Source organism: Nymphaea colorata, chromosome 4, assembly GCF_008831285.2.
Source record: "Nymphaea colorata isolate Beijing-Zhang1983 chromosome 4, ASM883128v2, whole genome shotgun sequence".
NCBI lineage: Eukaryota > Viridiplantae > Streptophyta > Magnoliopsida > Nymphaeales > Nymphaeaceae > Nymphaea > Nymphaea colorata.
This window is the reverse complement of record NC_045141.1, coordinates 11,308,150-11,324,271: the sequence shown is the minus strand read 5'-3', so window position 1 is coordinate 11,324,271 and position 16,122 is coordinate 11,308,150. Positions and strand designations below refer to the sequence as shown.

At 37.4% G+C, this 16,122-nt stretch overlaps 1 protein-coding gene across 1 annotated transcript; it reads left to right on the top strand.

Moving 5' to 3' along the window:
* The first annotated feature begins 13,791 nt into the window (after positions 1 to 13,791).
* On the top strand, positions 13,792 to 15,778 carry LOC116252697 (CBL-interacting serine/threonine-protein kinase 6-like). The gene has a single exon (XM_031627140.2). The coding sequence runs from the start codon at positions 14,170 to 14,172 to the stop codon at positions 15,475 to 15,477; it is 1,308 nt and encodes a 435-aa protein (XP_031483000.1). The 5' UTR covers positions 13,792 to 14,169; the 3' UTR covers positions 15,478 to 15,778.
* The last annotated feature ends 344 nt before the right edge of the window (positions 15,779 to 16,122 follow it).

The window sequence follows — 16,122 nt, the reverse complement described above, 5'->3', positions numbered from 1 at the left end:
TATTATAAACCAGTTTGTCACTATCTTTGATTCCTTGACTTTAATCTGCCAGTTCTAAAAACAAAACAACAATAACAAAAAGTAATTTTGTTTTATTCATCACTGTAGGTTCTCCAATGTTTGTGCCAAAATTGCTATTTTTATGCAATGTTTTGAGTACTTCGGCAAAAATGGCTCCCGTTTCATTCATAGAAATATGTAATCGATGCCTCACCCACTTAACTGAAAGTCTTATATTTTATGGTTGTAGATCAACTATATGCTCAAAGTGTCGTCATTCGAAAACCTAATTAGAAACCAATATACATCACAATTTTTAGTTATATGTAGGTCGTACTTTATAATAGATGTCTTTCTTCTTCCCTCTTTCAATTAATAACATATGATTCTACCTAAAATTTAGGTGGCATTTGGATGACACCTTAACCCAAAAAAAAAAAAGAGTCGTTTTATAAAAATGAGGTTTTATTGAAACTTACTACTTTTAATCAGTTTTCGAAACTTGATTTGTGTATTCATCCCATAAACAACATTTTTGTGAAAACCTGGGGTAAAATATTTTGTCCTTTTGAAAGCACCATTTCCTCAAACTTGGATTTCTCCCAGACCCAGTTTCAACTGTCACCAGAACACATGTTAACAGTAGCCGTGGGCAATTGCCCACACCAGACCTTTATATTATTTATATATAGATACCTCATTAATTTTAATTTTTTTACATATGAGTGCCCTTCAAGTTTGAAATTTACACTTACAGTGCCCCTTAACCAGAAGTTTTTGGCTGTTAAGTAGTATTTTAGAGGCAAAACAGTATTTTAACACCAGAACATCGTTTTAGAGTGACGTCCAAAAGCATCGTTTACATTTTGAGCATGAAATATTTTTGCCTCTAGGGCTTACCATAGGTGGTCGGGCAGCCATGTGCATTGGCGGAGCCACATATTGATTAGATAGTGGTGTAGGCACACTAGTCCTATAATTTCTGTTTATCATACTTCAAACATTTGCTAATTTTATATAGTCATCCCCTTTAAGGAATGAAAATTGTCAAGATAGTGCTCCCTAGCCAAAAAAAAAATTGTCTCTGCAACTACTAGGGATGTCAACTAATCGGATTCGGATCGGATATATCCTTAATCATATAAGCTTTTTCGGATATTCACATGTTCAGATTCGAAATCGAATAAAGAAAAGTCATATCTGAATCCAAATCCAAAATCTGATTTTACAATCCGAATCCGATTTTTATTTTTTATATCCAAATCCAATTTTTGAACTGGATTTTGCTAATTTTCAAATCATTAGATACAAGATATTTGTCTAAAAATGAATCTGATCTGAATCCATATCCGAATCTGATCTGATATTTATGTATATCTGAATCTAAATCCGATCAGATGCCATTTATTAAATTTGAATCTGATCTGATTTTTTAATCGGATATTAAATTTGTTTTCTATATCTGATTTTTTCGGATTGGCTCGGTCGGATATCCGATTCAAATCGAATATATTGACATCCTTATCCACAGCTCATCATGTGCAGTCGTTCGATTCTTGTTGGGTATTAAATTTCTAGATTGCAAATGGTGGCAAGCTCCTACCCAAGTCTCGAAATAGCTTTAAACCTGTGGAACAAAAACCGAAAGAAGCCACATATATCTAATCTTATTTTTATATTTAACATTTTCCAATATTTGTTTTCTTATATGCTTAGTGCCCCCTTTTGGTTTTGGATGTAAAAATCTAAGAACAAGTGCCCTGTCAAAAAAAAATTCTGGAAAGCTTCGACTTCTCACCTCTCCTTCCCCACCCGAAATTGAAAAAAATAATGTAAAACCGTGACTCGGGAAGACGAATAATGGACTGTGGTCACCATTGTCGCATGCAGCCCCCTTCAGGAAGGCAAAGCCGTCATGTCCTGTACTGGAATATCGTCTCGTCTGGGACGCAAATAAAGAAGAGAATGAAGGTCGACGGACGGTGACGTCCGGCTGGGGCCAAGCGGTCACTCCGTGGCCCCAATAATCGTGGCGCTGTCAAGAAAGGGAAGCGGGAAGAAGGTAGCCCACGGGTTTGGGCCATGTGCGGACGCATCTTAACTCCACGGCGGTCGCTGCTTCCATCTTGGACGAATCTGTGAGAGATAAGACAAGCGCGGGAAGCGGGCAGCATCCATAAATTAGAGTCGCGTATTCATTAAAATACGTCACACCTTTGATCAACTTCCCCCATCATTGCATATATAGAAGGGCTTTTAAACAGGTAAATAAGTTAGTCTCCTTTTTGTTTTGTTTTGTTTTTGTTTACTCTACTCTGCAAAGTTGCTTTAGAGAGAGAGAGAGAGAGAATATTAGTTGATCAATTAAGTAAAAAGCGAAAACCAAGCCCACTAAGAATAATTATTAAAGTGTTTTTGTGTAATATAACCTTATCGATACGGTTTTAAGAGTGATTCAATGGGAAACATGTATTAAGTTGGTTATTTTTTATTTTAATAATGTTTTTTTAATAATAATAAATAAACAGCAAAATTTTGATATTTTTAACAAAGATAAAATGAACTAAAATGTGATTTATCCTGAATTAGTATTTATAAACGTGTTAGGATGTTCTCATTTTGTTTATAATATTTTTAAACGTAAAATTAAGAGGTTGGGCTTTTATTCTAAAAAATTGAGAATAGGTTCGTTATTAGCTTATTTTCCAAAAAAGTGGAGCAGTTTTTTTTTTAGATCTTCTCATTTGTATGAGAAAGAGAGAGAGTTGCGTGTGGAAGGAAAGGAAAGATAGGAGCTTTCTGCCCTAGGGAGCCAAAAGTTCAAGGATTGAAGGGGCACTTGTATGTAATTTGTTATTAGAAAGAGGCAGAACAAAAAATTTAAGGAAGGAGAGGCACTTATACGTAAGCTGTTATTTTAGGAGAGGCCAAAGAGGTAATTTTGTGTGTGAAGAAATTATTGTACTTGGCTCTATTCCTGCATAATATAGTGACGTTTATGTTGGAAAATCATGTAAAAAAAGTACATGCGTAATATATTTGAGCTAATAAAGTTTTAAAATTATTGATTTGACGTCCTTTTGAAATCAATCGAATTTTATCACTCAAACATGGAAACTATCAGTTTTTTAAATTAAAGTTTTTAAACTTTGATAGGGGTATAAAAATATCAGTTTTCAACATTTTTATATAAGATGTAACTACTTCAAGAAAATAATAATAAAAAAAAAAGTCTCAAAATGTAACTACTTCAAAAAAAAATAATAAAAAAAAAGAAATTGGTTTCAATTAACAGAAAAATGGAGTATGGAACTGTCAGCTAAAGTGCACAAAAGAAACTCAGATTAGTTTCACTTGCTATCTAATGAATAAACATTCAAAAGAAGTCCTAAAACTCCTTGTCTTTTTTAAAACTTTTTATTTATTACTTCTTTACTTTTTTTTTCTGTTGTCTTTAGTTTCTCTTCTTCCTTGACTTTTAGAATTTTTTTATTTTTATCATATTTTCTCAGTTTTTTTCTTTTTTTTTCATGATTGTCGTATTATACCCCCGACAAAAACCTCTCAATAACACGAAAACGATATTTGTGTAGACTCCATCCATGTACGTTCCAAACTGTATGACTTATCAACTATAAGTTTCACCTATCAACTATAAGTTTCACCTTCAACATTTTGTCACAGAGATTGACAATCATCCTTCAACCAGCTTATGCTATAATGAACATACGACGAACTGTTAGTGGTCAAGGGAAAAGAAACCACAAGAAAACAACAGTGTGGGAATCAGAGGACGGAGATTCACCGGCTCCCTAACCGCTAGAGGGCCACAGTCTTTCTCCGCCTCCGAAACAGAGGCGCTCCCACCGTTTTGCAGTCTCCATGGCACATGAAAGCTCCGGCATAAAGTAAGAACCGAAGTTAATAATTCTCAACTGAAAGAAATAATATAAGAGAGAGAGAGAGCATGATGCAGAGATGACAGTAATAGCGCAATAATTCTCAACATCCCCACCAGCCGCTCCTCGTTCACAGCTAAAACCGACGGTCCATATTGAGACTCGGCCAATACAAAATTTGCGAATTCAATGATTGATTCACATCATGCCCATATTTTTTATTCAAAGATATTTGTGAAGTGTGACTACTATCATAGAAAAAAGACATAGTAAAATAAAAATATTGAAGAAAAAGTTTAAAGGGCCAAGAATGGAGCAAGGAGGAACCTCAGCAATCGACAGCCACAAAAGCAAGCAAGCAGCCTCTGTTTGGAAAATGTGAGTTGTGGGAATCTTGTCGTAAGGATTGAAAAAACATTTTAATATATGAATGCTGGGACGAGCGATACCGACGAGATCCTCCTAACTCTTATTTGCAAGTTGACCAGATTTAATTTTTTAAATAGTTTTTACTGAGTCAGTTCCTTCAAAATTTTATGAGTCCTTCAAAAGTTTTTACAATTTTAAATGCAAGATTGAATTCTTGAAATGTTACAACCTAACCACTAAGTTTACGGGAATCACACTATATTAAAATCGATCCTTCACATTTTATTGAAGATCTGGTTAGAAAGGAATTACCGTCAGGAGAAATGTTTTTTCACGGTATATAAGTAGACAATTGATAAGTCATCCCATCCTCTATTGTTAATGGCAAATTCGTGTCTGTCAATTCGCACTCTTAAGAGAAATTCACTCTTTTGCTTCTTTTTAAGAACAATAGTCATCAATTTAGCAGTCTAATGTAGTTAATATGTTCTGATTTGTTTGTCATCCTATTGCTACTTCTCATCTTTTTTTTCTTTTGGTAAATACCAACTGTTGAATAAAATGTTACTTTTGCATGCAAACTTAATTACAAGGCAAACATAATGAATATGTCAATGGCGGGTGCCTCAAGGGCCATATTCTTATCTAAGTTCCGATGGCATCTCATATATATTAATAAATGGTCCTGGTGCGTCATTGGATGCCTCTAATTCCAAGTTGAATATTAATAAGTACCGGTAGCTAGTTCATTAATTGTTTTCATATTAATTGGAAATTTTTTTATTATTTTTTTCCAAAAATTACGCTTTTTGTTTGTCTTTCTGTGACGTTTGTTTGAGGGAGGAGATTCTGGAACCAACAAAAGGCGAGCACTTTGGAAGCCAAGATGAACCAGCAGTCACCTTCACAACTAAAAAAGATGAATGATGATGGTTGGGTTGGGGTAGGCTTTTTCTCCCTTTTTTAAGCGTCAACTTGGAGTTGATAATCCTACCAATCAAATCAAACGCTTTAGGCATCAAATTGTTTCTGGTTGGTATGAGGTGAATGATAAGTTAATTAAAAAGAAATATGGTCATGGGGCCGACCATTCGAAAAAATCGGATATGAAAAAAAAATTAATATTTGATCGGATTCAAATATACATAAATATTTTATTGGATGCAGATATAGATTCGGATTGTATTCATTTTTAGACAAATATCTTTTATCTAGTGCTATTAATTTTGAAAATTACCAAAATTTGGTTCATAATCCTGATTCAGATATGAATATAAAAATCGGATTCAAGATTATAAAATCAGATTTCAGGTTTGAATTCAGATATTACTTTTTTTATTCATATTTGAATCGGAATATGTTAATATTCGAAAAGTGGATATGATTAAGGGTACATCTATTTGAATCCACTAATTGACATTTGACAGCAATAAAAGATAAAACCTATAAGCAACTGTACAAGATCGTGTTCATTTACTTCACTACTTGGTTCGGGCAAATGAATTGTTGCCAAAATCTATATAAAATCGACCCTTTAAATCGACAACTGGAAATTAACTTAGTTGGGTTCTTACTCTGAAAATTTATTTTTTTATTATTGCAATAAATGTTGGATTTTATTGCTAAAAGTGCAATAAACCGTTATTGAAATCATTAATAAATAATTACTGCACAAACATCATTAATGTTCAGGTTGCACCTGTTTTTTAGCGTTAAATTTTAATTTTTAGTCATCGAGAATAGAAGTCGGTGTCTGCTGTTGGGTGGAATCGTGTGGCCGTCACAGAAGCACAATATATGGTGTCCTCACAGAAGCACAATATATGGTGTCCTCACGGCCTAAGTAAGGAGATGTTAGAAGCATATTTTGATTTGATCACCGTTTTACAAGGAATGCCCACCTGCTACAAGGTACTCACTTTTTTGCTTGAATAAAGCCCAATACAGTCGACAAATTGTCACAAATATCATTTTCGAGTTTTTAGTGATGAGATTTTTCTCAGGTACTTCTCGCCCAAGGCTTTTTTGTTTTAGAAAATCTCAAAAAAAACTTGCTGAGCTTTTAAAAATAAAAGATTAGGTATAAGTGAAAAAAAAATCAGAAACTAAGAAGAAAACATAATAAAGAAAAGTATATAAAAGTGATACGAATAATGTTTTAATGATGGTGGAAATGATATAAACTAATAGTTTAAATTTAAGTTTGAATCTATGATAATATAAATGCTAAAAAATAGAAAATGAAAATTTAATAACATGTTGGAAATTTCCCTTTCTTCGTTTTTTTTTTCTTATTTTTCATGTTAATAACGTGAAATTTTCAAAAATATCACGATATTTGTGACGTTGCTCAAATTGACCGTTTTCGACATTTAATATCAAACCTTTGATTTATGAGTTCTGGATCATATACAAATCCCATTTACAGAAAACAAAAGAAACAAAAATAAACCAAATCATATGGTTAGAATTTCTAAAAGAAACTTCACAGTTAACTAGTAAACTGCAATTTCGATGAACAATTTTCAAGAACAAGTTCGTTTCAGCTCCAACTTGCTAATCCCATGAAGGTTGAGTGGCTCCTTTTTTTTTTTTTTTTTTTTAATAAGGGGGCGGAATTATAGGAATTGTAGTTTCAAAATTTTAACAACAGAAACATGAATCTTTAAAATTTTTATATAGCATAAATAAAGTTTCGTAAAATTTGCTTGTAAATTTTTAAATTTTTGGTCAGAGCCTCTACTTCCCCTAGCTCTGCTTCTGAGCTCCAGTCACATCATTGTGAATAGGAATTTACGAAACCACGGGTGGAGCCAAGGGTGGGTGTCCCCTCAAAAAACAAAAATAATTTACATGTAAATTTTAGAAAATTTTACTTATTTTATATAAAAACTTTGAAAAATAATATTTTGGCTCATACCGTAATTTAGAAACTTTAATTCGGCCCCCTTCATGAAAAATTTCTGACAACGTCCCTATACTAAAATAAATTAAGTTGTGCGATATTTAACACAACATGCACGTACAAGGACCATGCTTGTGCCTTTGTAGAAGGGACGGGACCCGTGTGTTTACTAATGGAATAAAGGATCTCACTGACCAGCAAATATAAATCCATGCTTTGATCCATCTGGCCAGATCCGGTTTGAATTTACGTGACATGATTAATTACTAACCAGATGTGGATTTGGTATGCAATTTGGTAACTGAATCCACATCCAAGTCCAACACCTAATGAAGATCTTATAAAGATATGATTACTTGCATTTGGAAAAAAATAGACCTGAATTGAGCTTTCAACATCAAATTGAAGTCCACTTAGCCCCGGTCTAAAATTTATTGTATGTTCTCATTAGCATATCAGAATCATACGAGTGAATATTAGTAGGTAGAGAGTGTCTATTTCAAATACTCAAGACGTCAACTTCATTTATTGTAAAAAGGGGACCACCGACGTGCAAGTTGAAACATAGTTGAGATGGTACCTAAAAACACCAAAAACAGGCACTGTACCCTTTGTAAAACAAGGGATTGTGTAGGGGCTGCGGCCGGGTGGTGGATTTCCCTGCTCACTCAAATTATTCTGATTAGCTTAAGGTAAACCCTCCTCCGTCTCACTCGAAATTTTTCACCGTTCGTAGAAATCTATTTGGCTGTTTTGGGTGATTATCCCCTGCAAAGGGTTTTCCTTTGTCTACTGCTAAGTTTTCTTCTATCCATTGTTTGATGGAATAAGATTCTCTCTCTCCTTGAAATATGCAGATTGAAGGAATTATGTAAAACTCATATTGACTGATTGGGAGCCCTACAATCATCTTAATCTATATGATACATATAAAGCTACTTTTTCAAAGAGAGTACAAATTACAGGTCTCTATCTGACGACTAACAACCCACTTACGTATTCTACATAATTGCCTAAATACATTTTTCTCTTTGTTTTTCTCTCAACCATTTATCTGCATCAAGTGAATATAGATGGTTTGGTGAGTTTAAAAGACTAAGCCACCAATCACTCACTATACTCTATATATATATATATATATATATATATATATATATATATATATATAAAGAGAGAGAGAGAGAGAGATATGAATGGTAGGTATCATACCTTTAAATGCTATATCATTGGGCTCTCCATTTTTCCAAAGTGGATGATTAAGAGAAAAATAAAGGAAAAATGATTGCCATTTCTCATTTTTTTTCGTGTTTTTCAATCATCCCTTTTAAAAAGATGGATGGTCAAAATGATTTCTCATAGATCTAACACTTAAGGGTCTGGTACTAAACTCTCTCTCTCTTTATATATATATATATATATATATATATATATATATATATATATATATATATATATATATATATATATATATATATATATATATATATATATATATATATATATAAAAGAAAAGTCAAAAGCACTCATCTACCATTTTGTAGTGTGATTAATGACCATTTTGATGGGCTCAATTTTTAGGAAAAAAATGTTAATGAGGAAATTAGTTTATTTTCTCATCACAAAGTTTGTCCTGCCAAGGCATTACTTTCTGTCCCTTTTATGTAGAAAGGCTCCAATGCTTGGAATAAATTAAATTATTGAGACCACATGCCTTCTCTCTAAAACCACCTCTCCAATGTTGGGGACCAACTTTTGCAAGCCAACAATATTACTATCCAAATTAAAGGTTTCCTAGTTGATGAATTTCATTATCCTTATGCATACGTTGTGGGATCTGTAAACAAAGAATAGAATTTCAATGCTAAAGCAGGCCTAGTATCATAGTGGGATGGGGCAAGGTTGAAAGTTTCACCTTTCAGTGAAGCAGTATGATAAAATACTACTCCTGCTCACCTAAAAAGTAAAGAATTTCGAAGAAAGTCATTATATGCAATGGTCACATAAGCACAAGCATGTCCCTCTCTCTTATAGACAAAAACTAAAGTATTGGATGGTAGATCTAAGAGAACTACGACAACTACATTTTCAAAAACAAGACAATTCCCTTGAAATCACACACCCAATTATCCTCTTAACTTAGATATGCTCAAAACATGCTTTCGTTCAAGTTGGTTTTATTATAAAATTAAGGTCCTAATTTTTTTTTCCAACAATCTGTCGATGTCCTCTAAAAAAGGACGTTCATTTTTGCATGGTTCAAGAAGCACATTTTTACAGCCGAAAAGTAAAACAAAATTTAAAAAATTACACGTTAATTTTAGAAATTTTTACTTATCTTTTATAAAAATTTTGAAAAATGATATTTTATCTTGTGTCAAAGTTTAGAAACTTTAATTCGACCCCCTCATGAAAAATTTATGACTCCACCCCTGTGTGTCTGCAAGAGCCATCATCACGTAGGAGACTGTAACCTTGATAATTTAAAAAAATTTACATGTTAATTTTAGAAAATTTTACTTATCTTATATAAAAATTTTGAAAAATGATATTTTATTTTGTGTCAAAGTTTAGAAACTTTAATTCGACCCCCTCATGAAAATTTTATGACTCCACCCCTCTGTGTGTGCAAGAGCCATCATCACGTAGGACACTGTGACCTTGACACTTTGTACGCATTAAGCAGAAATGAAAATCTTTCATTCCATTCTTTCTGCTTTTTTTTTTTTTTTTTGTAGCGCTTGGCTTACCTTTCGTCTGGCAAGTCCTTTTAGCGATGTTGTTACTATTATTTATTTTGTTATTATATGATTATATCATCCATTTTTATATTTTGGAAATCAAATTTTTAAGTTTATTTTATTTTCTAACTGGTAGAATGTGAATTTTTGTTTACTATGAAACCTAGAAATGCACTCTCAAATGCAGTTGGTCCGATGTGTAAGACAGAGCTAATGGGAATGGCGGGTTCATCGACCATCTAAGGTGAAATTTCCTGTGCTACAAAATCTTATCCATATCAACCACGAAAACCCATTTTAACAATACATGTGACGAATCTTAAGTCGAACAAGCTAGAAGTTATGGTACAAGTATTCCATAATTCATGAAAATTCAAAAGTTTTTAGTCCTCGGGGCTTTCAATCATCTATAAACTTTATTTACTCATTCAAATCGGACCAATTTAAAAGTAAATAGTTCCAATTTTATCGGATGTCTCTATTTCTACTTGTAAAAGATCACATCCATGCAGCTAAAACTCAAGAAATATATATAACAATAAGAATAATTTACATATTATAATGGCACGGTAACTTTGCAAATGATAACGTCCTACACAACCAATAAGGGGAGAAAACTATGGGCCTCAAAAAAGTGAACATGGAGTACACTCCAAAATACTGTATGAGCAAATGGTATATCAAATAAAGACAGGTTGTCCTTGTCCCACTCTCATTGAGAGACAGAGATAAATGATGTGAGGTACTGCGTCACTGCAGCCTTGCCAGGACAGTGCGGCCTAACCTAACGAAGAACATACCCACTGTGTGGCTACAATGGAACCAGATCTGATACGAGGGCCCTTTCCGGATCTGGTTCGACCCGATTCCATAAAATAATTGGATTCGCCAGATCGGCCCGATTCACAACATTGACGATCCCAAAAGAGGCAACAGCACTGTGGTTCTACCGAAGCCCTATTAGCTGTCAGACCCTTGTTAGGACCCGAACCGAGTAGCCATGGGGCCCAACCCGATGAGTTTCATCAGTTTCGCTGTTCTATTGTGCAGAAAGAAAGAACGGAAAGAAAGAGAAGCGGTAAAATATGAGAGGGCGGTGGGGCCTGAAGGGGCTTGAATTATTCGGGAGCGGGAAGGGAAGGCAGGTGAGCCTCCACCGGAAAGGTCTGGCGTTATAATGGGAAGGCGAACTACTGGTAGCTTTTTGTATATCAAGAGGGTGCCAAACTCGGAACAAGTTTCGTTCGAGTTATAGGTAGAGTTATAAATTTTTTATTAAGAGAGTTGAATTATTGTTTTAATAATTTAAAAGGGTTGAAATATGATTTTAAATTTTTTTTATATAAGTTAAATAAATATTTTTAAAAAAAATTACATGCAAAATTAATGTTTTTTTTCTTTTTGGGTGAGCAAAAGTATTGCTGCATCAGCACCAATAACAATAGTGATGTACCCTTTACCTTTAAGTGTCATGCTTTGCTTTAGCATTGAGAGCTTAGTTACACAATGTGGATTCCCATCGAGAAAAAGAATGATAAAAGCAATGAGTATCCCAGCAGGCTTCCTCTTTGAACTCAAACAGCCGACAGATGGGTTCCGGTGGATTTTGGCCAGTTTTTTGGTGAATCCAGAAAAATCAGACTTACTAGAGTAAAAGAAAATCATCGAAAAATGCTGTTTGAATCATAAAATTCAAATCACCGATCTACGAGCGTTAAGAATAAACTCAAATGAAATCAATGTCGTTGATACTGTTTCTCATGTGAACCCATGTATATTATGTACACCATACGAGGCCAATGCAAGCTTGTATTTTTAACTTGTATTTTTTTAAAAATTGTTTTTAACGTTTAAAAATAAAAAAAGAAAAGTCATATGCGCCGATACATGACACCTCATACTGCCGACAATGCGTACTAATGAGCAAACAGATACGGCACGGACACCAATACCTGCAGTATCAGGTAAGAATGACATCAGATATTTAATTTAATTAGCACACTCAAATAAATTTGAACGGTTCAGCTTCATCCGTGAGGCCGGAACTCCGGGACGCAGCCACCGCCGGTGGATCATGCCAGATCGCCGTCAAGATCGCCGTCGATGGCCGAATAGCCAAGTCGGTGTTGTATATCCATTGCATCAACCTTTAGTTTGTAGCACGTTTAAGATGCTACTTTGCCTGGCAATTGATCAAGTGAGGGCCAGCTTCGGGGAAGAAGAAGAAGAAGAGACGGCGAGAAGCAGCTGGCAGGCGAGGATGAAGCAGTAAACGGTGGCTGCTGTGAAGTTGGGGTGAAGGCGACAACAGTGTGAGGAGGAAGGTGGTCAAAGTCTCTCGCCTTTTGCAACCACAAAATAAGATCAGAAAAACAACACCAAAAAGACAAGAGAAGAAAGAGGAGGGAAGCTTCGAGCTCTTATATATTCGATCATCCATGGTAGCTACAAGAAAGGTGGGGGCGCGCAGGCGTAGTTCGAGCCCCACCGAACACGAATGGAACCAGCGTCTGTCTGTTGGGCTCCACCCACCTGCTTTTACCGACTTCACCTTAATTGGATCCTACTTAAACCAATGAGTTGAGTTCATCATGCTTAAAGAGTTTAATCATGTTAGGCATGAGATCTTATATTTAGGGTAATTTAATCATGCCGCCCAGATGCCAAATCAAATGTTGTCAGATGATTAAAATTTAAAATTTATTATTAAGAAATAGTCACTACATTATTGACACTCACAATAGTTTATTGGTGCACTGTTGGTTTATGGGGACTTTAATAATGATTTATGGTCATTTAAGTGACGAGTTTTTAACTTTTAACATTAATTTTTCCTTGACATTTAGATGTAGTCTGGCAGAAGTCTTGAATATAATTATCGACTCCAAATCAGATTAGTAAGTTGGATTTGAATATGTTGGCAAGATTTATATAAGTAGTTTCAAAATCAATTTAATAATTTGAATATGTCTAATCCATTGATATTCCTTGTCACAAGCTCAACTTTATTTTTCCTTTTAAATGTTGTGCCATCAAGTCAAGAATGAGTGAAATACTTGTAAGAATGTTGCACAATGTTTGGAAGGGATCTGTAAGAATGAGTGAAATACTTGTAAGAATATTGCACCATGTTTGGAAACGATCTGTAAGGCGGAAGAATTTTGACTACTCCAATGCAGCTCGAAATATATGTGGAGGCATTAGGATATAAAGCATGTCCTTTTTGATATGGATAAATGGAACTACAAGAAGCCGTAATCATGGCAAAGCATGCAGGTGAATTTTTTCTAGAGAAGTTTCCCACGCGTTTGTTGGGTGACTTGCCGGGATGGAAAATTTCAATCCAAAACCGTACACAGCTAAAATTCTTTCACCTTTAAGAATCTAACTAGAATCATGAAAGGATTCTGCTGATAGCCTTTCTCCCTCATGCACGGTTTGACGATTTCTTTTCCCTCTTTCCATTATCCCAACCACTACGCACTAAAACCATTAAAAGATCATTTGCCGGTCAGAATTAGCTCGATTTCCTTGGAAAGATCCTGCGACATGGCGTCGTGTCTAAGTTCTCCTTCTCCTGCATCCAAGTAAAAACCGAATATTGTTCGGATTTAGCTCAATATGAATAAGATCCGATATTTACACTAAATTCGGGTCGGATCGTTTAATATCAAATTCGATCTTTATTTGGACGTTTCCTTCGTCCCTCATGCATTATCAAGCTGCTTGCTGCCAACTAGATCAGCCAATGAACGTATCACACGTTGGACACACTTCACCGCCACCGAAACTGTCATTTTGTTCAAAATTTAAGGGCATTTAGGTAATTCGGATAGGGCAAACTTGCTATATAAGGACGCACGAATTCCTCTCTCAGAGGGTCTTGCAGAGTAGCGAGTGGTGGGTGACATATAGGGAGAGATAGATAGAGAGAGAAGAGAAGAAAAAGAAGGGGTCATCCTCCTTCTCAGGTCTGGTTTTGGGGAATGCAGAGAGATGGGGTTGAACCTGCGCTTCACCCCTGACGCCGCCGGATTCCGGCCCAAGAGGAAGAATCATAGCCGGACGTGTCACCGGAAACACGTTGAGGACGGTTAGTCTACTGGAACCACGGCGGACGTCACGGCCCTTTCACATCCCTCGCAGTCATCTCCTTTCTTTCTTTCTCTCTCACTCTCTCTGTATTTTCTCTCTGTTTTCATATTTCTGGTCTCTTTCTCCGTCGATCGGTTTTTTTAATCGGTGATATAAGTTGGAGATGGAGAAGAACTGCTCCGGCAAAGAAGGGAAGAAGAGCCCGGCTCTGGACGGGAAGTATGAGCTCGGGCGGCTGCTCGGTCACGGAACGTTCGCGAAGGTTTACCATGCGCGGAACGTAGTGACCGGGAAGAGCGTTGCAATCAAGGTGGTGGGGAAGGAGAAGGTCTTGAAGGTGGGGATGATGGAGCAGATCAAGAGAGAGATCTCCGTGATGAAGATGGTGAAGCACCCCAACATCGTCGAACTCCACGAGGTGATGGCGACGAAGACGAAGATCTACTTCGCCATGGAGTACGTCAAGGGCGGGGAGCTGTTCTCTAAGGTGGCCAAAGGCCGTCTGAAGGAGGACGCTGCCCGCGCCTACTTCCAGCAACTCATTTCCGCCATCGATTTCTGCCATAGCCGTGGCGTCTACCACCGCGACCTGAAGCCGGAGAACCTCCTCCTCGACGAGGACGGCAACCTCAAGGTCACGGATTTTGGCCTCAGCGCCCTTTCGGAACACATGCAACCCGACGGGCTACTGCACACCACTTGCGGCACGCCGGCGTACGTCGCGCCGGAGGTGCTGGCGAAGCGCGGCTACGATGGCGCCAAGGCCGATCTCTGGTCGTGCGGGGTCATCCTCTACGTTCTGTTGGCCGGATTCCTCCCGTTTCAGGATGACAACATCATGGCCATGTACCGGAAAATCTACAAGGGAGACTTCAAGTGCCCGCCATGGTTCTCCTCGGACGCCCGGCGCCTAATTCTGAAGCTTCTCGATCCTAACCCGAATACCAGAATCACCACGGCCAAGCTCATGGAGAACACCTGGTTTAAGAAGCCAGCGGCTCTGCCGCCGATCCCCTCGGCGCGGAAGAAAGCCGACGATTTCGAACAGGACGACGACGACTGCCGCATGGAATCCCTGAACGCATTCCATATAATTTCATTGTCTCAAGGGTTCGACCTGTCGCCCCTGTTCGACGAGAAGATGAAGGCCAGGGAGGAGCTGAGGTTCACCGCCAAGGAGTCGGCGAGCAACGTGCTGTCCAAGCTGGAGGAGGTGGCCAAGGAGGTTAAGTTCAGCGTGAAGAAGAACGAGAGGAGGGTGAAGATGCAGGGCCCGGAGAACGGTCGAAGGGAGCAGCTGGCGATATCGGCGGAGGTCTTCGCGGTGACGCCGTCGTTCGTGGTGGTAGAGATGAAGAAGTCCGGCGGCGACACCCTGGATTACAACCGCTTCTGCAGCAACGAGCTGCGGCCCAAACTCAAGGACATCGTGTGGTCGTGGCAAGGGGAGAATCCCACCACTGCGGCTTGAAAGAATTTCAAGGACTGCTCATGCCAACACAGAGAGAGAAAGAGAGAGAGAGAGAGAGAGAGAGAGAGGAGATGGGGGGCGAGTGTGTTCGAGATGTAATTAGTTCTGCAAGTTAAGTGGTACATAGTCCTGCAAGTTGAATTTTACGTTGTGTTTGTGTTTCTGGAATGTTGGTATGAGGCTGTTCATGCTGCCAGAGAGAGAGAGAGAGAGAGAGCCATTTGCTTTTGAGATGTTTAGTCCTGCAAGTTGAATTGTGCATTGTGTTTGTGTTGCTGGAATGTGGAGATGTTCTGTTTAATCTCTTCTGTTGCTTCTCTTCTGCCCTTCTTATCGCGATCAAAGTGCTTAGAAGCTGAATGAAACTGGTTTCCCTGCCATCATCTACGACTACCAGTCTCCTTTGTAATGACATTCTTGTTATAACAAGGGAATCGAGTCTGCGGCGGAGATGTTCTGCTTGTCCATGGTGTCTCCGCCGGCTATGGTAGGAATTACTACCGTTCACGGGATGGCATCCATGTCAGGATTCCTTTGCCTGATTGGCTTTTTGATTGATTGAAATTATTCACCCATCTGCGCTTCTGAGTGGCGGTGCCGCGGCTTCGCCTTGGAAAATGTGTTGAAAAGAAAGGACGGATTAAA

Excerpts from the sequence above, each read along its gene's own strand:
- LOC116252697 (XM_031627140.2), top strand. The coding sequence starts at position 14,170 with ATGGAGAAGAACTGCTCCGGCAAAGAAGGGAAGAAGAGCCCGGCTCTG.